Source organism: Phyllostomus hastatus, unplaced genomic scaffold (genome assembly GCF_019186645.2).
Source record: "Phyllostomus hastatus isolate PE091 unplaced genomic scaffold, TTU_PhHast_1.1 phas_contig_148, whole genome shotgun sequence".
NCBI classification, from domain to species: Eukaryota; Metazoa; Chordata; class Mammalia; order Chiroptera; family Phyllostomidae; genus Phyllostomus; species Phyllostomus hastatus.
Window position 1 is genome coordinate 17,664,876 of NW_025333607.1, and position 25,890 is coordinate 17,690,765.

At 41.5% G+C, this 25,890-nt stretch overlaps 1 protein-coding gene across 1 annotated transcript in view; it reads left to right on the plus strand.

Moving 5' to 3' along the window:
* USH2A (usherin) overlaps positions 1–25,890 on the plus strand; it is a 516,227-nt gene that overhangs the window by 254,048 nt on the left and 236,289 nt on the right. The window contains exons 33-35 of the mRNA XM_045859450.1: positions 13,660–13,819; positions 15,154–15,325; positions 21,199–21,346. Coding sequence (XP_045715406.1) covers positions 13,660–13,819; positions 15,154–15,325; positions 21,199–21,346 — 480 coding nt within the window. The remainder of the gene's footprint in view (positions 1–13,659; positions 13,820–15,153; positions 15,326–21,198; positions 21,347–25,890) is intronic.

Genomic DNA, 25,890 nt, shown 5'->3' on the forward strand with positions numbered 1-25,890 from the left:
GACCTCATTATAATCCCACATCTGGACACCCTTTGTCTTTCTGTCCGATTTGGAAAATTCAGTAAACTACAGGGGAATACCTCTATTAACAGAACTTATATTCTCAGATTATTAGGTTGTCCTTTCTCCAGAAATAAAGGCAGAGAGCGATGAAAACCTCTAATGCTGTAAATGGTAGAGCGAAGTACTCAGTATGCACTCTCCAGGGGTATTCAGTGAGTTTGGTCGTATTTAACATGCAAGAAGAAAAAAGGGGCAAAGATTAAATTCTAAGTACTCTTTCCACACATCTAAATTTTGTTGATATTTTTTATTGTTTTTAGTGAGTCTGCATAAATCCTTCAGTCGCCTAAATGGTAAAAAATTTATATTTTCATAAATTATTTCCAAAATAGTATCTCTGTGTCACAGATACAAAAATTGAATGAAAAAGAAGGAATGCTCAGGAATGCTCAGGTTGTTTCTTTTGGTGAAGATTTGGCTCAGTAATGAAGCTGGAACAAAAAGTTATTTTCTCCATTCACCCAAGTACTATAGCTATCTTAGCTTGTAAAACACCTTTTATAATATACTTGGGTTTTTCCCCCATGAAAAAAGTTGGAATGGTTCAGAAACAACGGTTATTATTCATTTTTGGTTTTACAAAGTAAATATATTCAATGGTCGTGAGTGTTTCAATGGCAAGTGTTAAAAATCCAACGATTTTATCTTCAGGTTGTTTAAAATGGGATCCGTTCTCTGTTTTAACTTGTGGGCTTCCTCCGTGGACTGGAGAATGCGGTGAGCACCCGCTCTGAATTCACGCCCTCCTGGCTGGGAAACTCCCCAGTTCCAGGCCAGAAGATGCTGAGGAAGAACACTGATTGGTCCGTCTTGGGCCACACGCACAGCTTTGGGGTAAAAGAGGCAGGATGTGGGTTCTGGGAGAAGAAAGAGTAGAAAGAAAAATATAGCCCCTGAGGGAGTTACTATGAGCTGCAGTGCTAACCCAACGTAGCTCATGTGTTAGATTTACAAATATTAGAACCTTACTTCCAATAAAGCCTCAGCCTTACATGAGTGTTTTTATGAGCACAGTTTATAAATCTGTTCCCCTGGAAATCACCCAACTCTGCTGTCTACCTGGGTCCTTCCCTTTGACAATGCCCATGAAATTTTATCTGTTTTCTAAAAATTGCATCTCTACTTTGTTGATTTATTTTCTCCCATTTTTGAAACACTTGAATCTGTCAGGGTAGGGCTTCCTCTCCAGAGTAAGAAACAAAGTTTCAGATTATTCCTCTACTATTTTTGTATTGACAGAAGGCCATTCATTTCTTGATTTTTATCGTCTGCATTAACCCATGATTTCATAGCCTTCCTAATATTATTAGTGATGCATTACACCCATGGTATCAGCTTTGTAGCTAAAGTCTAAATACCTTAAACGTCCTATCTCTATTCATTTGTGTTTATTGAACATACATATTCAAAAATGCCACCTACTATACTTTCTAGGCACAGATCTCTAAAGATAGCATGACAAACCTCATGAACCATTAACTCCTAAGTTATAACTTGACAGCGGGTTTAAACCTAGTAGCTGTATAACATTAATAAAAGCAACCAAAAAAAACAGTAACAAATAAACCTTCTCAAACATTTGTAGACTTTTACATTTTATTGTGCTTAGGATTGTTCCAAAGTTACTGATTTTTGGCCATATGTAAACACCTGTGATATGATATATTTAATATAATATAGATGAAAATGTCTCATGAACACCCATAGAAGACTAGTTAAATAATTTACGGCTAATAATTAATATTGCCCTGGGATGATATGTGGACACTGGAATATTACGTGGTGACTTACCAGAGCAAGCAGATCTTCCCTCGTAGTGTGGCAACCTTAAGTATCTTGTGAAGAAACGGTGCAAAAAAGTACGTTCTCTACTCCGGTGACATTTGTGTATTTGGTAATATACTTAGACTATTTCTGGAGGCGCACATAAACGTTTAGTAAAGGCTAACCTCCTGGAAGGGAACAGGATAATTGGAAAACCAGGGTAAACAGAGACTTAATTTTCATGTAAGCTCTTTAGGATCTTTTAGATTTTTGGACGGTTTGTACATATTAATGTGTTACACATTCAAAGTCAAGAACAATAACATTGTAAAAATAAAATTATTCCAAAATGGTGAATTGTAAACTAAAGACACTTAGAAAAAAGCAGATTAACATCCCCCAGTTTTCACCCGCCAGAGACAATCACTAATTCTATTTTAGCTTATGCCCTTCCTCTCTTCTGACTTTTGTTGTGGTTGTTGATGCGCAGACACATACATACTATCTGGGTCCATCTATTTTATGACCTTTACTACTTCATAATAGAGGTGGCACTACTGACTCACTAAATTATTTTCTAAATCTTGCTTTAAGTGGCTGCATGATATTTTAAAATATTTCACAATGTATTTAAGCAAATCACTACAATATTTGGGTTATTGGCAATTTTTCTCTATTATAAGGTACAGTACAATTTCAGCATCCTTTTATATAACGTTTGTGTGTGTACATTTCTAATTCTTTAAAATTCCCCAAATATTTTTGTGCTATTTGCAGTGATATAGTCTTCCTGTTTTTTTTTTAATATTTTTAATATATATTAAACATGCTTACCATTTTCATCGAAGATGTATTACCTATTTTTGTCATTTGTATTTTTTTTACTTTGTTTATGGTGGTTTTTAAATTAGGTCATTTTGCTTAAACTTTTAGTCAAATCTACAATACTTTCATCATTTTTTCCTTAGATAGAAAATCTTAGATTTTTCTCACCCCCAAGAACATAAATATTTTGATTTTTTAATAATTTATTCTTTCAAAAATATTTTCATATGTACCAGCTCCTATGAGCCCTTAAATTACACAGTTAAACAATAAAACAGTTAAACAATTTTATTTTCATTTGGTAGATTAAAAAAATAGAGATTCAGAAATTTAATTGATTTGCCTGTATTCATGAGGTCAGTTAACGCTGTCTCTGAGACTAGAATTTTGGTGCTCTAATAATTTTCTGACTCCCAACTCACAGATCTCAACTAGAGAAGTTTAAAGAATTATGGGAAATTCCATGACATTTTCATATTCAGCGGTGTCAAAATATTAATACAACATTGATATCTTCATTGCCTCATCAATGCATTGTTAAAGACAACATGTCAATGAAAGTGTCTCATTCAAATGCTAGCTTTAATTTTTTAAGCTGAGAGCAAGCCTACCGACTTTCCATGGGAACTAGCATTGTGCCCTCGTCCGTTGAGGAGATGAAGCAGGAAGCGACAGCGCTGCAGAGGGTGGTGTCGAGAAGAAGGAGGAGCCATTTCTCCAAAGTCGGCAGTGAACAGTTACACCTGCAAGCCAGGGTTTTATGACTTCCTGCTGCGTGACCTGCCTTCCTCGTTTCAATTACCCATGGCCGTGAAGGAACAATGTCTCCTCTTAATCCACTCACAGAAGTGGGAGTTTGCTAGAGCTGCCATGAGAAAGAAAATATCAGCTGGGGTGGCTGGAGTAACAGGGATTTATTTTCTCACAGTCTTGGAGGCTAGAAGTTCAAGATCAAGGTGTCAGCGAGATGGGTTTCTCCTGAGGCTTCTCTCCGTGACTTGCAGACGGCCACCTTCTGGCTGTGTCCTCACATGTCTCCCTCCTCTGATGCGCATCCCTGGTGTCTTTCTTCGTGAGTCCAGCTCTCCTGTTCTTAGAATGTCAGACTGGATTAGGACCCACACTAGTGGCCCCGTTTCAACTTCATCACCTCTTCAAAAACCCTATCTCCAAGTACAGTCGCACTCTGAGGCGCTGGTGCTCACATATGGATTTTGTAGGGATGTAGTTCCGCCTTGGCAGAAGGTACCCTTTGCAATGATTATACACAGCTGTGTACCAAGGTAGTAAAAATGAAACACTTTATTTGTTTATTCCTCTGAGGCAATAATGCTTAAAGAATATTAGCACCACATATATTTCAAAAATGCTGATTTGTGGTTCTTTCATTAATTTATGCACACCCCCATTATTCATATACCTTTACTGTGAATTCTGAGGCTGGAGCAATGTCCTGGCATCTGAGGACTAACCTGGTGCTGTAGGACATGTGTGGTCTTCCATTTTCCTCTGTGTGTTCCCCCCTCTCACGTCACCGAGCACCCTCTGCTAGAATGCTTGCTCGACTTGGCTGTCTTCTCTGCTGGACGGTGAGACTGTGAGTAGACTGGTAGGCACTGTAACTTTCATATTCTTTCTTTAAAAATTGTTCTATTACAATTGTCCCAGTTTCTCTCATTGCTCTGCCCACCCCCAACTCCCGTAGTCTGTCCTCACCCTGTCATCCATGTCCATGGGTCACTGACACCTGTTCTTTGACCAGACCCTTTCCCTTTCTTCCTCCCTTAACTCCGTCCATCCTTCCCTCTGCTCACGGTTAGTCTGTTCCTTGTTTCCATGCCTCTGGTTCTATTTTGCTCATTTGTTTGTTTGTTCATTAGGGTCCTCTTACTCTTTCCTGAAGACCTGGAGAGGCACATGCACACAGTAGGAAAACAATCAAGATTGTTTTCAAAGTGAAGGACTGAAGGAATCATTTTTTTTCATTCATGAGAAAACTAAGCATTATGTGGAGAACGTGCCAGAAAACCAACTGGTATTCAAAAGGAAGTTCAGGACCGAGTAGTTTGTCTGGGGCTGACAGCCAGATCCAAGTTGATTGGTGACAGAGAAGTGGCATGTGCCCCAGTGCTTGACTTCCACTGGGCAAATGCTGCTTCCTACTTCTCCACGTTGTACAACTACAAAGACTACGGCAAGACTCATAAGCACTTCATTCGTGCAAAACCTGTGAGAGGTGCCACCCCATGTCTACAAATATGACGCATTATATTCAAGTTTGCAAAAATGGATCAATTGTTTTAACATTTATAGAAGTGATATAATTAAATTCTCCCTAATCACCACCAAAATACTGGTACATATTTAAACATAAAATAGTTGCTTTACCACAAGTGAGAAACTTCAGATGCGTGTTACTGAATGACTTAGGGTGTAGACAAGGCCTTCCTGCCTATTGATTTAAAAATGCCGTTCCCCTGTCCACTGCACTTCCCAGTTGCATTCAAACCTAGAATGGTAGAAAAAGAATTCGAGTCTAAAATTAAAAAAAAAAATCCAATAGAGTGTAGGGAAGTTTGTTTCCTATATCCCAACTTTTAAAGGCTATTTTGCAAAGACGATATACTTGTATTGCCCTCTCTCCATTTTTTCTACCCTATGGTGGAAATATATATCAGTCCAGCAACTCCTAGGGAAATAGTCCCAAATTTGCAAATATTTGAATATCTATTTCATGTGGGAAGATTAGAAAGTCACTTTCTGCCACTTGTGTAGCTCTATTATGCAAAAATCAAGATGATACAGGCCATAAATTCTATTAGGTTAGAACTCTGGTTGTCAAAAAGACTATATAGATAATATTAAAAGATTTCCCTCTCACTGAATCACTACTATAAAGATCAGCTTGGTTTTGAAAATATAAATCAAATGAATGTTTTCCATAAAGCTGCATACCTGTAGTGTAAACTGAACTTGTACAAACTTCTGAGCATGCATTTCTCAAATTCACCATCTATAGAAACCCTGAAAATGTGAGCATTTGGGGAGCTCATAGTACAATATTAATGCTAATACACTATCTTCAACTTCACATCTGTAAGTAGTTGGGTGCTAACATCCTCCTTGTAATTTGTTGTTAATCAGTGAAATTTGAGCTCCTCCATAAATGCGTTCTTTTTATCAGCAGTAGTTCAATCCCCATCATAGGCGATACACTATAATTTGTAATTTTGCACAGATATTCTTCTCAAATCATTTACCGTTTTATATCATAAGCAATATAAGTTAAAGTGGCTTGGAATCATGCTTACATAGTAAATATCCACACCAGGTAAAGCGCAGTACCTCTCATGTTTGGAAGGCATAACCCCGAGCAGTGTTCAATCCAAAAGACCCATCTGAAACCACCTTGTCCACACCTGTTATCTGCTGCGCAGCAGTGTATAAAATACATAGCACATGCCCCGCAAATATTTGTGCAGTGAATAAATTAATAAATGGCAAAAAGCTATTTCTGAATGTATATATTGAGGTAAATACTCTTTTTAAAATAAGAATCCAGCTATATGTTTTGGATTTAACTGAAAGAAAATGCCCTAAACGTTAGATAATTACATGATAAAGTATGTTTTAAAAGTATATGAGTATTATTTACTGTGTTTATGAGCGTTAATTAGTGAAGCTACAACTAAACAAAAGAATCAGCCTCTGCTGTGTTTGATAATGGTTTAAAATTGTTATCTCTTACCTGTGTAATGCATGGTCCTTTCTAGAATGTTTTCATGGCAGCCTTATTTTTTTCTTCATAGCAATTATAAGCAGAGATGTTACAAATGACACACTCTTCTTTTTGACAAAGGAAGAACCTGAAGTCTGAAACTTCAGTGATTCACTTCTATGAACCCAAGTCAAGGCTAAACTAGAACCCCAGTCTTTGCTGATTCCTTCTCTCCTCCCTTGCCTCCCCACCTCTCCCTCCTCCCCTCTTCTCCACCCCCCCCCATCAAGTCCATGACCACATATTAATCCATTTTGTTTCGGTTTTTGTTTGTTTTGTTTTTGTTTCTTTTAAACAGTTTTAAGAGGACAACAGAAGAGTGATATATTAAAAAAAGGGAGAGAGATCTACTTCTCCTGTCTCTTCTCACCTGTAAACTGTACCAATTTTCACTTTGCTCTCCTGAATCTGTGCATTGAAGACATTGTCCGTCTAAAAAAGACAGAATCCCAAACCCAAGGCTCTAGGCAGTGAGCTCCCATTGATTGAACTTCAGAGGTGATACAGATTACTGGCTGATGGACAGATGGACGGATGGATGGATAGAAAGACAGATACTCATAGATAGGTGGGTGGGCGTAAATAGGTTTATCTCACACTTTCCCAGATCTCCCTAATCTGAAAATACAAATGTGTCTCTTTAGTTCTAATACTCATACTTCACGTGTTCCTTGCCCTCAACCAGTGCTGCCTGATCTCCGCCTGCCGCAGTCCCCGTGCATTTCTGGGGAGCCACAGAGGTTTTCTCACGTGCGCTTAGAGTTGGTCCATTTCAGCACACCATCTGTCCCTTGTCAGGGCCCCAAATGATTCCTCGTTGATTTGAAATACCACTTCCAAGAGTTTGTGTTAAAGAAATAATCATGTGCATTATAATACAGTAAATCTATATTATGTACTATCATAGGGATAAAATTATGCAACTGAAGCACAAAACAGGGATTCGCCCAAACTGGAGGAGTCTGAGAAGGCTTCCTGTAGGAGGTGGCATTAGATTTGTGTCTAGGACAGCATGCAAAGGTCTGCCAAAGGAGAAATGTGTCTGTCTTGCCACCCAAAAGAGAGATACTGGGTTTTCAAGGCAGGTACTCACTGCTTTTCTCCTATCATACAGTATCCAGTATGGGCTGGGTTGGAATAAGCATTAAATTAATATTTAAGGATGGACAACGGGCCTGCATGAAGCACCACTGTCAGGTCACACTCTATAAGCTGACAGTGCGCAGGTATGATCTGGGAAGGGTCCACTTTGTGATGTAAGTGTAGTCTGCCCGTGGGCAGCTGTGGCCAGTGTCCTCTGGCGCTGCTCTCTGAGCAAACTCGGGGGGCATTGGTTTGGGCCCGACACAGCTGACTTCTGTGGCTGAACCTTGTCCCCTGTGCATGTCCAGTAACAGCACCTGTCGCACAGTTCTTCCGAGACTTCAATGAGAAAGAACAAGGTGTACTTAATAGCACTAGCCAAATAGTAGGTAGTCAGTGCTAAAGGTATTATTTTTACACAATTAACAACATTTTGTCTTTACCATAGTATTTTGTGGAAGCCTCATTAATAACTTTATTCTTTCCCTGCCACAGGTAGGCACTTATTATGTCTCATTAACTTCTGTTGATTAACAATATGTCACATAGATTGAGTATTATTTTGCAGTATAGTAACTGACATCTAAGGTTATTGAAGAATATGATAGTAGCAACTATGCACCTAAATTTGGGGTGGAGGGAAACCTTTAGTTTTGCATGAAATATTTAGCTAAGCTGTATGACTAAAATTTGTTCAGAAACATTGCTGGAATGTTATCACAATTCTCTCTCTTTGCTTTGTGAGTTGTAGGCATTTATAAAAGTTATAAGCCCATTACTGATTCCCTACTTCTACCATACTCCGTAAGTAAAGTAGATTGCACGGGGGGGCCGGTGTAGAGAGAATGGGAAGGGGGAATGGTACTGCTCTCGGGGTATATTATCATAAAAGTAACCAAGAAAACAAACTATCTTGGTTTCAATATGGTATAATTTACTGTAAGTTGAGTATGGGGGTACTCAGGTACCCAGACCGGAAGACAGCCGGCGGAGAGAGCTGCCGCCTAAGGAGTTGTTGTGGAAGCTTCTGTCCTCCCCAGCCGCTGAAGGAAAAAGGAGGAGGAGGGGGAACAACCATCCTCATTATCACAAGTGACCGCGACGGTCCTTAGTTTTTTCCTCCCTACCAGTGACTGTCAGCTCCTAGCGGGCCGGGATCCCCCACCACATGCCACCACACGCCACCCCCTCCTGGCCTCCCAGGGGGTACCAGGTCTTCTTTCGCGTACAATTAGACTTCTCCCTGAGACCCAGTCTTCGTCGTGCCACCATCAGGAGGGTCCAGAGGGTGAGGAGTCCTCAGGGGAACCTGGGAGACTGCGCATTTCTCGTTCTCAGGGAACTGGTCCCCCCATGTGGACGCGTGGCTGGGGCAAGGATGCTCACAGGGGGATGTGTTTGCTTAGAAAGGCAACAAAATAGAGTATAAACTGTGCACACATTTGGGAGAATCAGGAGATGCTGCATGAATAATACAAACTCTGAACAGGGTTTTCGTGAAAGGGGGGCATATGTGGATTTCTCTGATGAGGTGGAGAACATTGTGTGGGAAAATAGAAAAGGAGTTTGGGTATACACCCAAACTGCATAAATAAATAAATATAAATGAATGAATGAATGAATGAGTGTGTGTGTGTGTGTGTGTGTGTGTATACACACGCGCACACCAGGGCAAATTGGTTTGAAAGAACAGAACTGGATGTTGGCGATGGGTAATTGCTCACCTGGCCTAAAGGGAATCAGGTGACAAGTTAAGGCTTCTATGAGGAACAGAAGAGCAAGGATGTTCAGGCCAAAGAAAGGCTGTGTTTTTATGAATTATAAGGTCAGAGCCTGAGTTTGCTGGGCCCAGAAGGCTGAGCAAGCCGCTGGGAAGCAAGGGCTGACCAAGGCAGAGATGGATGCAGCCTGGCACCACGCGTCGCCCTGCAGACTTCTGCAGGAGACACGCCACTGGCGGGTCGGCCGTCCGAGTTGAGTTCTCTCTAGGTGTGACCCGGAAGTGGTTCTCAGGTTGGGGCGCCCAGTGACAGAGGAGAGGTGGTCAGTACTGACCTAACTTGTTCCAGCAGTTTTAAACATCCAGGTGATGACTTGGGGGGGGTGCAGAGAAGCAGCCCTAGTTTGTAGTCGGAAGTTGTTGGAGGAACCACTGGATAACACGCCTTAGATCGTCCAGAGGCAAGAACTGGTTCGCAGTTTTCGAATGGGAGGCACCAGCAAGAAGATAGAAATTCCTCAGTTTACACCAGGAGTTAAAAGAAAATCATTGCCTACTTATTGGTTCCTTTTATAAATTGAGATCAATGAAATTCTCTGAACAACAGCATGAAATCAATTGTAAAACAGCATATAATTCACAGCCCGTATTGTAAATTGTAGTTTGCCTGACAATAATAGGTGAGGTTTCCATGCACTGGGGCGGGGGGGTGGGGGGGGCATTTCCTCGCGGTGCCTGGGGATCCATTTCTGCTGCCTATCGGACTGATCTGTTTTTCTCATTCAAAATTCTCTGTTTGATCTGGTGCAAATGACGCAATCAGGCAAATGGACAAGATGGCGTTGCTGGGGGCTCCGACACACAGCAGCCCGGTGTTGTCTGGGTTCCCCCACCCTCCATGGACTCCACTCAGGCTTGTGTACTCGCCTGCAGTTGCTGGGATCCACTGGTCCGTGACATTGCCCTTGAGGGGCCTGGTCACATCTGTGGAGACCTACCACCAAATCAGCTGCAGCCAGGGTGGGGGCGGGGGGCGGGAGTTAGTCTTCTGTTCCTCTTGGTTTTAAATTTGAAACTGCTGTTTCTTTAGGCTTCACCGCTGAACAACACCTCAGTCCTGCTCCCCCTGGAACCTTCTTTCTCACTTTTTCAAATTCTTAAAAAAAAAATAATCTACCATTTTGATTGTTCTTTTTCACAAAGCTACCTCCCCGCCCCACCTGATCTGGCCTCCTCTTTCCCTGTCTAGTTTTCTTTCCCCTCGTTCTCACCACCTCCCCTCACTTTACCAAGGATTTCCCCATCGGCCACCTGTGCAGCCCCCTCTCCCGTGTACCGTGCTATGTTCTGTTCCCTTCTTTTCTCCATGCCTCATTATTCAGAGGACACAAGTGACACTTCATCTTCTTATGGAAATACAGTAAGAATAATCCACTTCGGGGTGGACAGCGCAGGCATAAAAATGACTTGGAAGTCAAAAAAGCTATTTAATCAGACTGGCTTTCTTGGTACTATTGAGCTTACAGTTTTCAAGAATCCCAAGAAAATCCTCAGTTCCCATTGTAGCAGAGGCATTGGATTTCCCAAACCAGATAGAGTGATTGTTTTGTGATTTAATTTATCTTCAAAAAACAAACAAACAATTGGAAGTCAGTTTTAACCGCATACAGGTTTGAAAGTCTTGGCTGCATGGTCATCATAAGCACGAATCAAGTGCGAGGTGAGCATGATGCATTTACAAATCTCAGTCAATAAGAGATACACCTCTACGTCTGTGTCTGTGAATATCCGTGTCTTTATTCTGCAACTGGGCCGAATGTCTGACATTCCTCCCCACAGTCACTCTTGGGGTCCCTCTGCCCCCTAAAGGTGTGAAAGCTTCCAGGGGCTTAGATGGCTTCTTGGCGCTGGGCGTGTGGCCACCCGTCCAGGACGCCACCTCCTCCGTACACAGGAAGCCCTCCTGAGGTCACCCCCTCGGATGCAGCAGCACTCCTGGTGGCTCCCAGAGCACCCTCGGGAAATTGAAATCACCACAATGTGTCCTGGTGCCCTGCCTGCCTGCCTGCCTGCCTGCTGGCACCCTCCAGAGTCACCATTTGCTGGGGTCTGTCCCCGCCCTGGAGCTTTACCTTGGAAACAGGCGTTGGGGTCCCACTTCTCCAGATCATATGCATTTCCATCCCCTTCTTCCTTTAGTCCATCCATCAGGGAAATCCGAGGTCGGGGAGGGAGGCTCGGTACACCTTATGTTTCTCCTAAGCATTAAACCTAAACCCCAAGTCCTCCTCATTCTCTTAACGGCTCTGTCCAGAAGGTTCCCTCGCTATTTCTGCTTTCTGACCAGTCCCATTCTATTCCTTATGCCGTGCCTATTTTATAGGGAAATTCTGACTTCATAATTTGATTGAGGGAAATTCAGAGGGGAATTTAAATGAGGGAAAGCCATGGAGTCCAGGGCAGGGAAGAGCAGGAAGAAAACCATATTGACCTGGTCCCCCCGGCACAGATACCAAACATGATAGGGGTTCAGAGGGGGCTAGACCTGAGGGCTTCCACTGGAGACCCCACTCCATTCCTCCCGAGAACTGGCCAAACCATGGAGGAGACAAAAATAGTGAAAGATCAGGTCAATGAAGGAAGAAACAGGGAGACAAGGGAGTAACGGCTGAGAAGCGCCCAGGGTCCAGTTCAAGTGAGAAAACCTGAAAGTATAGTAGACGCTCAGGCCTGTGCAGCAACGTCTCCCAGTCCCGTCTGCCAGACAGGAGGGGTATTGGGGAAATGAGATGATGAGACTTACCCAGAGCTCGGGATGGGGGAAGCTGAGCGAGAACAGCGTTGCAGAGATGCAGGGCTTTGGAGACTGGAGAGTGTGCCTTCGAAACAGGTGATCAGAGACCCCAGCGAGGCACCTCACGCGGTGTGAGCGCCCTGGGAAGAACAGCCTGGGCACGCGTGGTCGCAGAGAGAGGTCGCATGAATGTGACAAGTGGGCGCGGTGGGAGGTCACGGGGCTGTGGTCGGAGAGGGGAGATGTTAAATCAAGAATCTTGGAAACGGTCCCAGAGGTGACCAAGCGGTGGGTGTGACTACGCTGGGTGTTGAAAAATGCAGTCCAGATGAAGGACATTGCGCTTGAGGGAGTGAAAGTGAGGCCAGATTCGGGGATGAGTCATGACTGAGGACGCTGGAGTGGCCAAAGACGGGGAGTGTGGTCGCGGAGGAGCCGAGCCAGTGCTGACGTCACCGAGGGAAGGCGAAGTGACTTAGGAGCTGTCAACGCGGGCCTGTGAGGCTGGGGCTGGGTTTTCTCCGGTGATGCGTTTGTATTGGGGAATTGTATGGTGGCTGGCTCTTCTCCATCTGTGACGCACACGTGTGTCCTGGAAAACTTGAAACTATACATCATAAAGCATTTAAATCATCCCTGTGACGTCACTCTGAGAGACCACCATTAACATTTTGGTGTACCGCCATCTCTTGTTTTTTTTTGTTTTATTTTTTTTTAATGAAGCACTATCGTTTGAGAATTATGTCTAGCCATTCATACACGTACCAAAAACGTGACCAGTGTTAAAGTTGACAGAACTTTGGGTCGATTCATTGAGCAAAATAACTGAGTACCTTGGCAAAGGAACTCGTGAGCACTGGATTAGTAAAGGGCAGATTTTTCTGATGCTTGTATTCAAAACCGACGATGTGCCAGGCACTGTGCTGGACGCCGAGGATGCAGAAGGAGTCTAGCGCCGTTCCTGCCCTTTCAGAGTTCCCTCTGAGGCACTGAGTATGTGGTCACGCAAACAGATCATTCTGTCGTGCTGAGGGTGTGTGCCGACACTGAGGGAGGGAGAGGAGAGGGTAAGAGCTCCATCTTGTGCCAGAGGTCACGATAGAATGAGCCAGGGATATCTTAAGCAAGAAGCAGGCATTTGCCCTGAGCCTGGGCAGCTTGAAGGTCAAATAATAGCTGTCCGTGTGCAGAGGGAAGAAAGGGAATTCAGCGAAAGGAATTCCGAGCTCAAAGGCTTTGTTACAAGCTATGTATTTGAATTGCAAAAGCAACTCCTGTTGTCTTCCAATGTGCTTTAAAATAATTTGAATGTCTCATTTATTTTTTAACAGAGCCACTGAGCTAACTCTAAACTCAGAAACCGATTTACCTGGTCAGGGACATTCAAGAAACAACAGTCAAATTGTTAAAATGAAAAGGTTAACGGATGAGTTTGACTGACAGTTGCCTATTTAAAAATACCCATAGTATATGTAAGGGATGAAACAGACTATTGGTATTGATTTTGATGGCTATTGATCCTGATTTGCAGCTTTCCTTTAACAGATCTAAGTAGGAGCATAGAGGGGGAGTGAAAGCTCTGGAAATAAAATGTATAATTGTAAATAAATTCTTGTTTCCCATGTGCCCCAGATTTAGCAGTGTTCACGCCCCACCGGTTTTTACTGAGCGCGTGCACATGTGCCGGATGTGCAAACAGCTCCCTGGTCACGCTGCACACGGCCCCGCTGCCCCCGGAGCGCGTGGACCCCCCCACTCTGACCGTCCTGGATCCGAGGACCGTACACGTCCAGTAAGTAGAAACATCGTTTCTGTCACACAGGGGTTCGCGCAAGCATCCCGGCGAGTTCAATCAAGGGAAAGGTTTGTGACACAGAATTAATTTTATTGTGATTAAATGCATGGGAGTGATTAGTTCAGTGGTTCTGGGAGCCTTTGATTATCACTCGCCAACTTAATTTCCATTCTGTCTCTGTGCAATCAGGCCGAGCTGCACTTGTACACACACGCGGCTCCTCTGCAAACTCCAATGAGGGGGAACTGACCACTTTCAGGTCCGCCTCCGCTTTTGAGGGCCGAGGTGTTATTTGTAACGATGTGGAAGTACAGGGTGCACATATGCATCGGCTTTCGGAGGATAAACTAGGCCCTTCGTGTTCCTTTCCCTTTAAGGTCACAGAGGAACTTGCACATACAGGCGCGTTCAGGTTACTTTTGACGTGAGCGATTTTTGTCTGTTTTCTCGTATAAGAGGTACTGGATATATGGCAGTATTGATAAAAAACTCTTCTCACCAGTTAATACTTGTTGTTATTCATTGTTCTTGACTTCAGTTTTCTCATCTCTGAAAGAAGAGTTTGGACTAAATATTTATTCCAGAAAAAAAAAAAAACAATATTCGTATCCCGTTGTTCCAAATCTAAACCCTCCCATCAGCTTTCTTTTCCCCCACTAAACCAATCCCACATTTTTTGCCCCAAAAGACATCCCAGTTAGAATTCTAAGTATTTCTCCATTTACCAATTTCTGTCCATTCCATGACTTGCCTGTTTATTCCCACGGACACATTGTAACCCACCCTCAGGGGGCGTATTCCCTGGCCTTTCGGACCCCGCCCGACCAGCTGTCACGTGCACAGTCACGTGTCCAGGTCCCGCGTCTGCTCACCAGAGAGGTCTTGCTCCCCTCCTGCTGCCCTCCCTCCCCACAACTCCTCCGCATTCCCTAGCTGCGTGCTCTTAGGTCGCTACTTCTTTGAAGAGGATGACGTCATTCTCTCCCCCTCCCATTGCTCGGAAGCGCTCAGACGTTTGACTTTTCCCAATCACTCTTCTATGTCTTACGTTCAAAATCAAGTGCTCACTCACACATTTTTGTATGATTAGCTAATAAAAATTGTAAGTAACTGGAGAACAGGCACTCTGTCTTATTTTCCTTAAGCCATTCAGAATAGACATTTCAGAACTACTCGAGTTTCTTTTTTTAAAGCAAAGCCCTTTTGGGCTTTCAGTGTGTGGTTTTACTGTGGCATAAATTCAAGCTCATATGTGCCCTATAAAAACTGGGCACATTTCAGGCTTGACTTGAATGAAAGCGGATGACAGTGCTGTATTTTTCCATCCCTAGGTGGAAACAACCGAGAACAGTAAATGGAATTCTGGAACGCTATATATTATATATTTCAAATCACGTGCATGATTTTACAATTTGGGACGTCATCTATAACAGCACAGAGCTTTCCGAGGATCACGAACTACAACACCTTTTGCCCGGGACTAAATATCTTATCAAGCTGGGGGTGAGTTCGCTTTACCTTCGTCACTTTCCCTGCCCCTGGCTGCCTCTCTCTGTCCCGCCTTTTCTCCCCCCCTCACAAAAACAAATGAACAAAACCCCTCAAAACTCCTGTGTTGCTATTCACACTGAAAACTCACTTCACGTCCTAAACGTGAATGATGCTGATCTAACACCCACATTATTTCATATTACACAAAAATGATAGCGTAACAACCTGAGCCAGTAGGTTTTCCAAAATCTAATTTAGAATTATCAGAAATTATTTCTTTTCTATTATTTGTAGCGTGTCATGATTGTTGAAGGCTTTTTCTAAAATGCTTGGATTAATAAGGTTATTTCCCCAGGGAGCTTGTATTCATTTGAAAACAATGCACAGTGTGAAAATGTAGGTCTTATTTTTTAAAAGAAGGTTTAAATGACCCCCAGATATTCTTGTGCATTGTTATATTCTGGTTTACATTACTCTTCTATCTCAAACAAACAATCACTAATAAAACCCTAGAATCAACATAGTTTAGAGGTTTCTTTGGACAGACCATAGCAATTTTTTTTCATGCAAAATAGCACTTTTATACAAAGGTCTTCTTAAAGACCTTGATATTACTGTGGAATTTATACGCAGTAGTCCCTTTTGTTTTTTGATGAAATGTAATCTTTTTTAAGTTTAATAGCACATCTGAAAATAACTGAATATAAACATGAGATTGTCCCTATTTGTTTTAAACACACTCTTCATTTTATAGCAATATCTATATAAGGATATTTGCTTTGATAAATGCCATAGAAAATATTCTGCTCTTGATTATGAATAAATTTACATTTATGTAGACACTGTGTATGCATTCATTTTACTTAACATGCTCTTGAATGCTCTAAATATTATACCACGAGCAAATAAACTACATTCAACTACTGCTAAGTGTCTGACCTGACACCGTAAAACAAGGGCAACCAGACAATGTTAGAAACCCTGTTCAGGGCCAAGCCCATGTGCCTAGGTGTTCAGCACACACATGCATTTATGAACAGCAGCTTGGATTACTCTGTTACCCGAGATGTAAAAAATATGTTAACCTGATTTTCAAAGGCTAATACACAAATCCACACTATTTTCTAAACAGTTGTAATATTAAAATCTGGAAAGTTCTCTGTTTCTTAGAAGCTACCACAGTTAAACAGAAATCGTCATGCTCTTGGTTTCTATCAGAGAGCAGCAAAGGTCAAGGAACAGGCCTACTCTCAAGGCCATGCATAGGACATGCTATGCAATTAATGGAAGCGACCCCCTTGCACTGACTGCTGTGGTTTAGTCGGTTGGGCATCACCCCACAAAGCAAAAAGGAGCTGGTTTGATTCCCGGTCACTGCACATGCTTGGGTTATGGGCCCAGTCCCCATTGGGGTGTGTGTGACAGGCAGCCAATCGATGTTTCTCTTGCACATCGATATTTCTCCTCCTCCCTTTCTTTCCCCCTTCCCCTCTCTGTAAAATTAAATAAAATCTAAAAGAACCCCTTAGTCATTTATGTTTTTTAAATCTATAATACCTTGAAAAATAAACACCACAAGATTGTGATTCCACTCTCCTGAGTTTCAATTTAGATTTTGCCACTAACTATGTGGACTAAGGCAAATTTACTTAACTGCACTGAGTTTTATGTTTCCTAAGCCCTCAAATTCTGTGATGCTAAAAAGGTGACCCTGAACAATATTCAATGGAGTCAAACAAGACCCACCCGCCACTGAGTAATGTTGATGCGAGATGTCATAAAGACGTGGAAGTCTTGCCCTAACTTTTGTTAATAAACGTGCTCATGTCTTTTATTATTTTTTATTTGACTATATTTATCAGGGCAGAAAATACACTAATATATGTTTGGGAAATATTTAGCTAAAAGGTTTTTTTTTTTTTACTCAACTTTGTTAACCAGTTAATTAAATGAACCGGAATGTTTTAGGTTCATCTTAATTAATTGAGGGATTACTGTGTATTGCACAGTTTAAACATACTAACTGGCTTTCAAGGTCATCAGATTAGTAGATGGAGATAGGTTCTCAGCCAAGGGGAGTTGCCTGTATAGAGTCTCAGCATGTTGACGAGGTGTCAGAAAACAAAACGTGCAGACATCAGAGTCTTTGAGCAGATATGAGAATAGTGGAAAATACTGGGGAATTGGAACCACTGTGATTTCCTCCAGACTTCATGTGTCTTCCTTTAGTTGCCCATGTTAACTGGGTTATAAACTCTCACAGGGTAGGGGCCAAATCTTTCAAACTTCTGTCTGTAGAGTCGAGCTCAGTGCCTGGTGGGAACTGGACAGCCAGCAAACAGTTCTTGAATGACTGGACCCCAAGCATGTTTGCTTCATTAAGAATCTGAGACTTCTGATATAAATTAACTTGCTGCAACATGTAAGAGTTGGAGGACAGGTGATTCCTAACTTACGCTCTTTCCAGTAGAAGAAACAGTATAACATGTTCTTACACTCAGCAGATGGTGTTGGGAAGTGTGGTCGTCCCTAGTAACAATAATAACAGCAATTAAATAAAGAAGATAGTGAGACAAGTATCAGGATAAGTATGGTCTGATAATTTTCATATGGCTTCTAGACATTTGCCTCTTAATGAACACTGTATTAAATATATTTCCTGAAAGGATTCTTGGAAATGATAAGCTTCACTTTTAAAGATTTTTGTTTTTTAGATTTTATTTATTTATTTTTAGAGAGGGAAGGGAGGGAGAAAGAGAGAAGAGAAACATCAATGTGCGGTTGCTGGGGGCCGTGTCCTGCAACCCAGACATGTGCCCTGACTGGGAATCAAACCTGCGATGCTTTGGTTCGCAGCCCGCAGCTCAATCCACTGAGCTACACCAGCCAGGGCGATAAGGTCCACTTTTCAAAAGGTCATTTGTAGATAATCCGGCCTTGATCTCTTTCATCACACTTTAAAACATGCTGCATTCTTAACATCCTCAGACCCGACTTATCTGCAAACAAATGTTTGGAAAGAGAATGCTAGTTTTCCATGTTCCTAATAGTAATGTTTTTTAAAATAATTTATGTTATTAGTTGTGCATTTCATTAGACCAAAACTGAATTCCCTATTTGGTCAGAAGTTTCTCATCAATTCAGGGTGGTATTTTGACTTTGCATTTTTTTTAAATGGTTGTCATTGATGAAAGCTATGGAGATGGGTTGAGACACGTTATTTTAATAGCTCAGAGTCTAAAAGACTTTGCTGTTTCATAAAGCCACCTCTATTCATTCCCACTATTTTCTTTAGATTTTCCAAGCCAGGATTTTAATAAGCATTCAGTTGCATTGAATGCAGTGGCCCCTGGTGCTGGCAGGTCAAACAAGATACTGATTGGTTCAATTTCATTTAGATGATATCAGTTAGATTAGATCAATGGGGGAGCAACCTTAAGGACCTGTATTCCTTGCTGATGGACCGCGCTCTTAACCCCTCCAAATACCTGCCAAAAAATGTGGAATAATATTTTACAGGTAATTCTGTTATTTCAGCAGCCCCTTTATGCATTTTGTTTCACTTACAAGGCAAATTCTCTTCTGAACTCTTTAGATTCTTAAGAAGTTCTTTGTCACATTGCTAGTTTACGGATCTTTCGTGACAGCCCAAACAAGCAGTCCTTCCAAACCAGAGGGTGTCTTTGTTTATCCCAGAGGGCATCATAAAATTATCGAAACGAAGTCAATTTTAATCCACATTCTGTTTTTTTTTAATATTTAATTTTATGCCGCAAAGTTTAGTATTTCTTTGGGGAGAGTTAGCAGGGAAAAGTCTTAAGTTATTAATGCAAAAATATAGTGACAGACTATCAGAATTAAATCCCGTTGCATTAAGGGTTTACCAATAAGATGCTCAACATTTTTTTCCCTCCCAAGAGAAAAAAAAATCTGGGAAATGCAGAGGATGGGTTTATCTCCCTCTGAGGACTGGAAGGAAGGCCCCTTTGACCGCTTTCTGATGATAACACAGCTGTCCCTCGTGGCCTCTCTTCCTGCCACATTTTCTGGTGGACTTTTAGCACGTCGGAGATGTTTTGATTTTTCTATGTTAATGTTCAGATAGTTGTTCTTGGGCTCACAGCGACGTGTCCTCAGGCTTCCGGTCAGGGTTTCACCACGAGCTCAATTGATTCTTCTTTATTTGCAGAGGATCTGTCCTCAGGAGGAGGGTGGCATCCGTCCGGCATGCATATGCACGTACCACGGCTGAGAATTAGTGGGAACCCACGGAGGTTAATTAGGTCCCCAATCTTAATGCAGTTTCATGCCCGGGCCACAGTCTAGCCCATCTGAACCTTGCGTACACCGATGAGAACGCACCCTGAAAACATGGTCTAATATTGTATTTTTGTAGCAGCCCGTGAGACCGAGCTCCATGTCAATTGACCATGTGTTGTAACTTATACCTGTAATGAATTATTTGCAAAAATTGTGCAATATTAAACTCCAGTGTAAAAGATCATTAAAAATCAGTCAGCTTTCTCCCATCTTTAGTGAATAGAATATTGGCTGTTTTAAGTATCAAAAAGCTATTCCTCATTATCAAACTGAAAAGCAGGGACAGGCCCAAAGACATAAAGAGGTATTTTCATCATTTACATTTGTGATATCTACCTTCCATGGAAATGGACTGAGTAACTGTCTGCTTTTTGCATTGTCCTATGAATTTGCTTCTTTTTCTTATTGATTTGGTAAAAAAAAAAAAGTGGGTTTTTTTAAGATTTTTAAATTCCATTGTGCAACTTACAGTTGTAACCTAGAGAGATGCTTGAACAAAGCTGAAGTATAGTTTTCAAATATCTGTGTTATTTATATAAAGACATAGTTGCTAATATTTGCTAGCAATTTAGTCTAGAAATAGCCCATGTGCCTGTCTCAGTTTCCTGGAAATATGCTTATCCAGCAGTTCAGGGAGTTCGGATATTTTCCTAACACGTTTATACGTTTACTTGCAGATTTTTTGCAGTTTATTATGACAGCATGCACAAAAGTTTCCAAACACATTTAACACCCACATTTCTATTTTTGGCAGGAGCAATACCTTAGTACCTTAGGGAACTGGGGAGGGGTGGCGGGGGGGGAGGTTCTGCGATCCCTTTAAGTCTGTCGGCAGTTTAACAAGGCCCAGCTCCTGTGGTGCAGAAGTCTGACTTGACCCTTTAAGGCATTAAGTAGTCACTCAACAACCTCTTTGCTGTTGATTTATGAGAAATATTGTTGTATTCAATTACACTGTTATATTGGCCACACTATAGTAAATAAAGGGCAGTTATATTTTCTGTGCGTATTTTTTTTCAGAAATCACTTGTTTTCTCCTGAAGAAGTCTTCGGTCTCTGTGCCTTTTTTCATGGGGTGTTAAATTCATTCTCCAATAGGAACCTTTGCACAAGGCGAATTTAGTGAGGGCTGTTCGCCCAGTTACTATGCAGGAGTGGGCAGTGGTAGGTTCGCAGTTGTTCGTAAAGTCTCATCAATAAATAGTGATAGAGAAGAAATCCTGTGCTTTGCACACTCCTAACTGTGACCTGCTTTTGCCCACTCCTGTATGCCCTGTCTCTAGGCTCTGACTTAGGACATATTCTATTTCATATGTCCATGCACTCTGGTTATTTTCTAATTATTGGAGATGGCTGTCTTGTGTCCTTAAAAAATTTAAAACAAAAAACCCACACTAATTAAATGTGAAGCCTCAGTACTGAAACAAATGTATTTTTCGGGGTGAAGAGAGTTTCATTTCAAAGAAATGGAAACTCTTCCCATGAATTCTCTCTCTTCAATGCTCATCTAAACTTTTGGGACCCAAAGTGAAATGCGCTTTTCTTCTCCTTGCATCTCTGTTCAGGCTTGCACGGGGGGCGGGTGCGCGCTGAGCGGGGCCAGCGAGGCCTGGACCGCGGAGAGCGCGCCCGAGGGTGTGGCTGCCCCCAGCGCGCACTCCTATTCACCCCGCTCCTACAACGTCTCCTGGACGGAGCCTCGGCATCCCAACGGTGAGTGAACCCTTTTAGCCTCAAGTGAAAAAGATGATGAGCAAAGGTAAATTAATATTCCACATGGCAGCTTATATGTGGTGCTTAATATTTGATGATCATTTTAGCACACAAAATACCTGAGATAGTATCCTTGTGTGTAGTTGGGAGACTCTGGTTTTTAGGCTAACACGATTTTGGTGGCTCAAAGGTGCTCCCTTTTGATAGTTCCTGTGTACTGCATCTTGTTGTGCAAAAGGTTCCGGAGAGGTAGAGGGAGCGAACGGGGATTCCCTGAGAAGGCCCTCGTGACAGTGACATCGGATTTTCAATGGCTTTCTGCTTTTGACAGTCACTCACTTTTTCTGGGTGTAGAGAGGCGGAAAGTTCATGCACATATTGTATTTCAAAATGCTTTTGATTTAGTAAGATTATCAAGAGATCACTGGGAACTCCATATTTTTAATATGTCATTTATAAACACTTCAGCCTACTGTTTTCTAACAGTGCATACAGTAAATATACATACACTTATACTTGCTTCGTTTGAAGGGGATTGCGTGTGTTACTAAGTGGTATACACATCTTTGCATAGTTTAGAGAATGAAGTTAGTCACCTCAAGTTTGCTGAAATAACATCTTTATAAAGAACTTTTGTAATAACGTGGGGTAGGAATTGCTTTATTCACTGATGGAAAGTATTTTTACACGTCACACTGCACAGTGTCATTGCTCCGAACCTCAGAAACTTACATAACATCACCTTCTTGTTCCTCTGTGAGACAAATATCAAGAAGACTTTTAATATTGTAGAAGTGGTTTTAAGTAACTCATTACTGAAAATTGAAATGGCCTCTTTTAGCATAGCTAAAAAGAATAAAAGAAAAAAATTACAGTTTTATTAGTTTTTCTTATGTTTACTATGTTATTCATTATTCCAGTCATCTCATTTTAATTAAACTTTTGGCAAGTGCAGTAGATATATTTGAGGTAGTGGAGAGAGCTTTAATACTTAAAGTGAGTAATTATCTCTGCTATTGAAGTTATTCTTGTACTATTACAACTTTTCTAATAAAAATAAATGGATGTCTATTTGATAGTTACATTAAACAGTGAAAAATCTTGTCATACGTCAAGCTGCACAAAGTACTCTAGTCCATAGGTGGCAATGAAAATGTTAATAATGATTTATTTCCGTTGGAATGCTGTTAAATGCTATGATGTGATTTTCCTGGTAGAACACTTTCCTTCATCCTAGTTGGTGGTTGCAGCTGGCTTTATTGCTACACTCAGAATCCTAGGTTGACTGGAGAAGTATTTTCGGCCTTTCAGAAAATCTTTGTACATCATGTCTTATGCACTTACAAGCCGTTTTAAAATGTTCATGGAACAATAAGAATTTGAGAGATTTTTGGTGATTTGTGTTAACACTCGTATTGTATTCTCAAGTCCAGTACCTCATCTCACCAGAATTTTTACAATGTTTATTGTAGGAAAATGATTAGACAATTAAAAAGTAATAGTTTCATTACATTACTTTTCTTCTCTTCACTACTTCTCCCTTTAATTTTTCCCAATTCGCCAGTGTTTGACGCCTATTGTCTTTTGTCGGGAAAGGGACAATCTGATGATTGGAAAACAAGTGTCCCTCAGGCTGTTCCCAAAGCCCCCACACTTCTCCCTAAAAGAGGGAAGAATGCAGTCCAAACTGTTTATCCTGGTATCTGGATCTTCCCAGCTTGTGACTCACCCTGCATTTACGTAGCCTTGAGGTGCACTTTCTCCTACAGCCACGCTAGAATACTTGTAGCTTAGTGAGGGGCTGCACGGCATGGGTGTGGAGTCAAATCCTATCTCTGACCTGTAGTAACGGTGCCACTTGGGGAAATTTACTAAATTCCGTGAACCCCGGTTTCTGTGATTATCAAATTGGAGTTAACAGTTCATACCATCTCTCTTTCTTTACCTGTAGAAATCTGGCTCCTTCTGTTTTCTCACAAAAGTCTTCCACTCCTTGGGTATAAGCGAAGCTGTCTGTCTTCTCTTGACCATTTGTTCTGCGTCTGCGCCTTCACGATGGCGGATACTTCATTCATCCCGGGCTCAGATTTATCTGGGTGCATGTCCAACTTGCCTTAACAATGATAAGGACCACAAATTGTTCATTTCTGTCTCCCTCCACGGAGCCTAATGCAGTGTTGTACTTTCCATTGGTATTTAACAATGTTTCATTTATTTAGTTTGTCTTGTGAAAATGACTTTTGAGCAGTGGTATGTATCCTGCAGGGTCCTGGCTCCCTAATGACACCAACAGAGAGAACAGAATACATTTTAAACTCGGCACATCCAGGTTGCCGCCTCCTCACTTCTCTGCCTCTCGACCGGCCCTTCCTTCCGGGTCCCCACTCTGCTCTCACCGATAAACACCATCCAGTCCCCCCAGCCAGGAGCCTGGGGGTGCTCCTGACTTGATCGCCCCAATTTCTCTTGCCACACAACCTCTGACTCCTCATGACCTGCTAAAACCTAAATTTGTCCATTCGTACTGTATTTTTGATGACCTACTATGTGTCAGCATACTGATGATACTAAGTTGAATTTGCTGAATCCTTAATTTGACGGTATTGGAGTTCCTTGGTGGAAATATTCTTGTAAACAAATAATTACAAGGTAGAGATGTCCCAGAACACCAAGTGTAGAGAGAAGCTTCCCGAGGAGATGTACGGGGTGTGGCTGTGTCATCCCTCTGGGTCTTCATTAGCATGTAGCGGGTCTGGATACATGCATGTATTTAGAAGGTCATGTTCAGTCACAGGGGATGCTTGCCTGGTTTTATATGCCCCAGACTCCAAAATCATGACTCTATTAGTCAGTTATAGATCTAAATAGATTTTTTCACAAGGACTTTATAAACATGAAAAAAAAGACCCATGTTGAGAAACAATCAACAAGTGTTAACCCAGTTACTGAGAATTTATATGTGGTTGTGTACCAAGACAGTGGCAATAATGTCAATAAGAACAGAACAATTTTAGGACGTTCATTATTTTTGCCAACTTAAACACAGTACCATGAAGACAATAGAATGTTCTTAAAAGAATGTTTAGTTTGATTTTTTGAGCACATGCATTATTTCAGGAATGGGTGGCAGAGAAACCAACTGACTATAAATCTTTTTTATACACATTCTATATTTGCTGTCCTGAAGGATATAAGGGATAATAGAAGGTAAATAAATTTTTGTAATGTATATAAATGAAGGTGTATATGTAAATATTAATTAAGTACTCCCCCCACGCAAAGAAGGGATTTGATTTCCTGTTAACATAACCAATAATAGTAATAGCACTAATAATGGCTACAGTTTATAACTATGTGCCAGACACTTAATTCTCATAGCTTGCCCGTGAAATAGGTATTGTCATTGCCACATTCAGATGTGGAAACTCCAGTTTATAAGGATTAAGCAATTTAATTATCAAGGCAAGACAACTAGTTAAGTAGGAACGTAATACAAAACAAGATGTGAATGACTCAGAAATTCATGATTTTATTCACTGTACTTCTACCTAAAAATTTTGTAGTAATATTTATACAGTTGGATTCCATCTAGCCATGTGGGAAAAATATATTTTTTTAGTTACTTTGACTTGTCTCATATCTTGTTCTCAGTGCTGATAACATTCCTAAGATCTCTATTCCAATTTTTCTCTGGTTTTAAAGAGATAACTGTTTTTTTTCTTTACTTTTTATTTTGATACAAGTTTGTTTTTTAAGAAGTCAAAATGTGATTCTCTTTCCTTTCCTGGAAATTCTCTGTCTTAATAGGAGCCGTGGGTTCCAGTACTCGGTGAGTCACTTAGGGACACTGCCTTGACAGTTAGGAGCCAACCTCGTGTAACTTTTATGAAACACCTCCGCTCGCTTTGTCAGGTAGAGTTTCCCCAGCACAGTCTCTTTCAGATGGCGCCGCTTCCATTTTTAGGAGAGCATAACAGTAATAAGGCATCACTGCCCCATGCGAAAGCCGTCCTCTCTTTTCCTTTTTAATTGAAGGATCAACTGTTCGCACAGGGACCTGTCTGCCACATCCGATCATCATCGGGCCTGGGGGGAAACCCTCAGCTGGTACTCCCGTTGCCATGCTGCCCTGGAAACAAACAAACAAGTGTGTGTGGAGCGTCGACATATACCAGGCATGTCATTGTTATGACGCACCAAAGCATCGTTGTTTAATTCTCACAGTAGACAGAATTCCTCCGTTTAAACAGAGGCGCCTTGTGTTAAATCGACACTGCATTGTGCTCGTATTGAGTTTCCTCGGTTATGTATGACAAGCTATCGAGCACCTTAGGAAATGCAATTTGACATAACATGATGAAGAGGCACAAAGACATATCCCCCAGTGGATGCGCCCTGTGGACAGTTACTATTCCACTTCCCTGTGAAAATTAAACACCTTAAAAATTCGACCATTGTGGAAAGAGAAAGGTGATAAACATGAAACTGCTGATGCTGGATAGCCAATGGGGTTGAAGTATCCACTTTGTGCGTCATCCATGAAA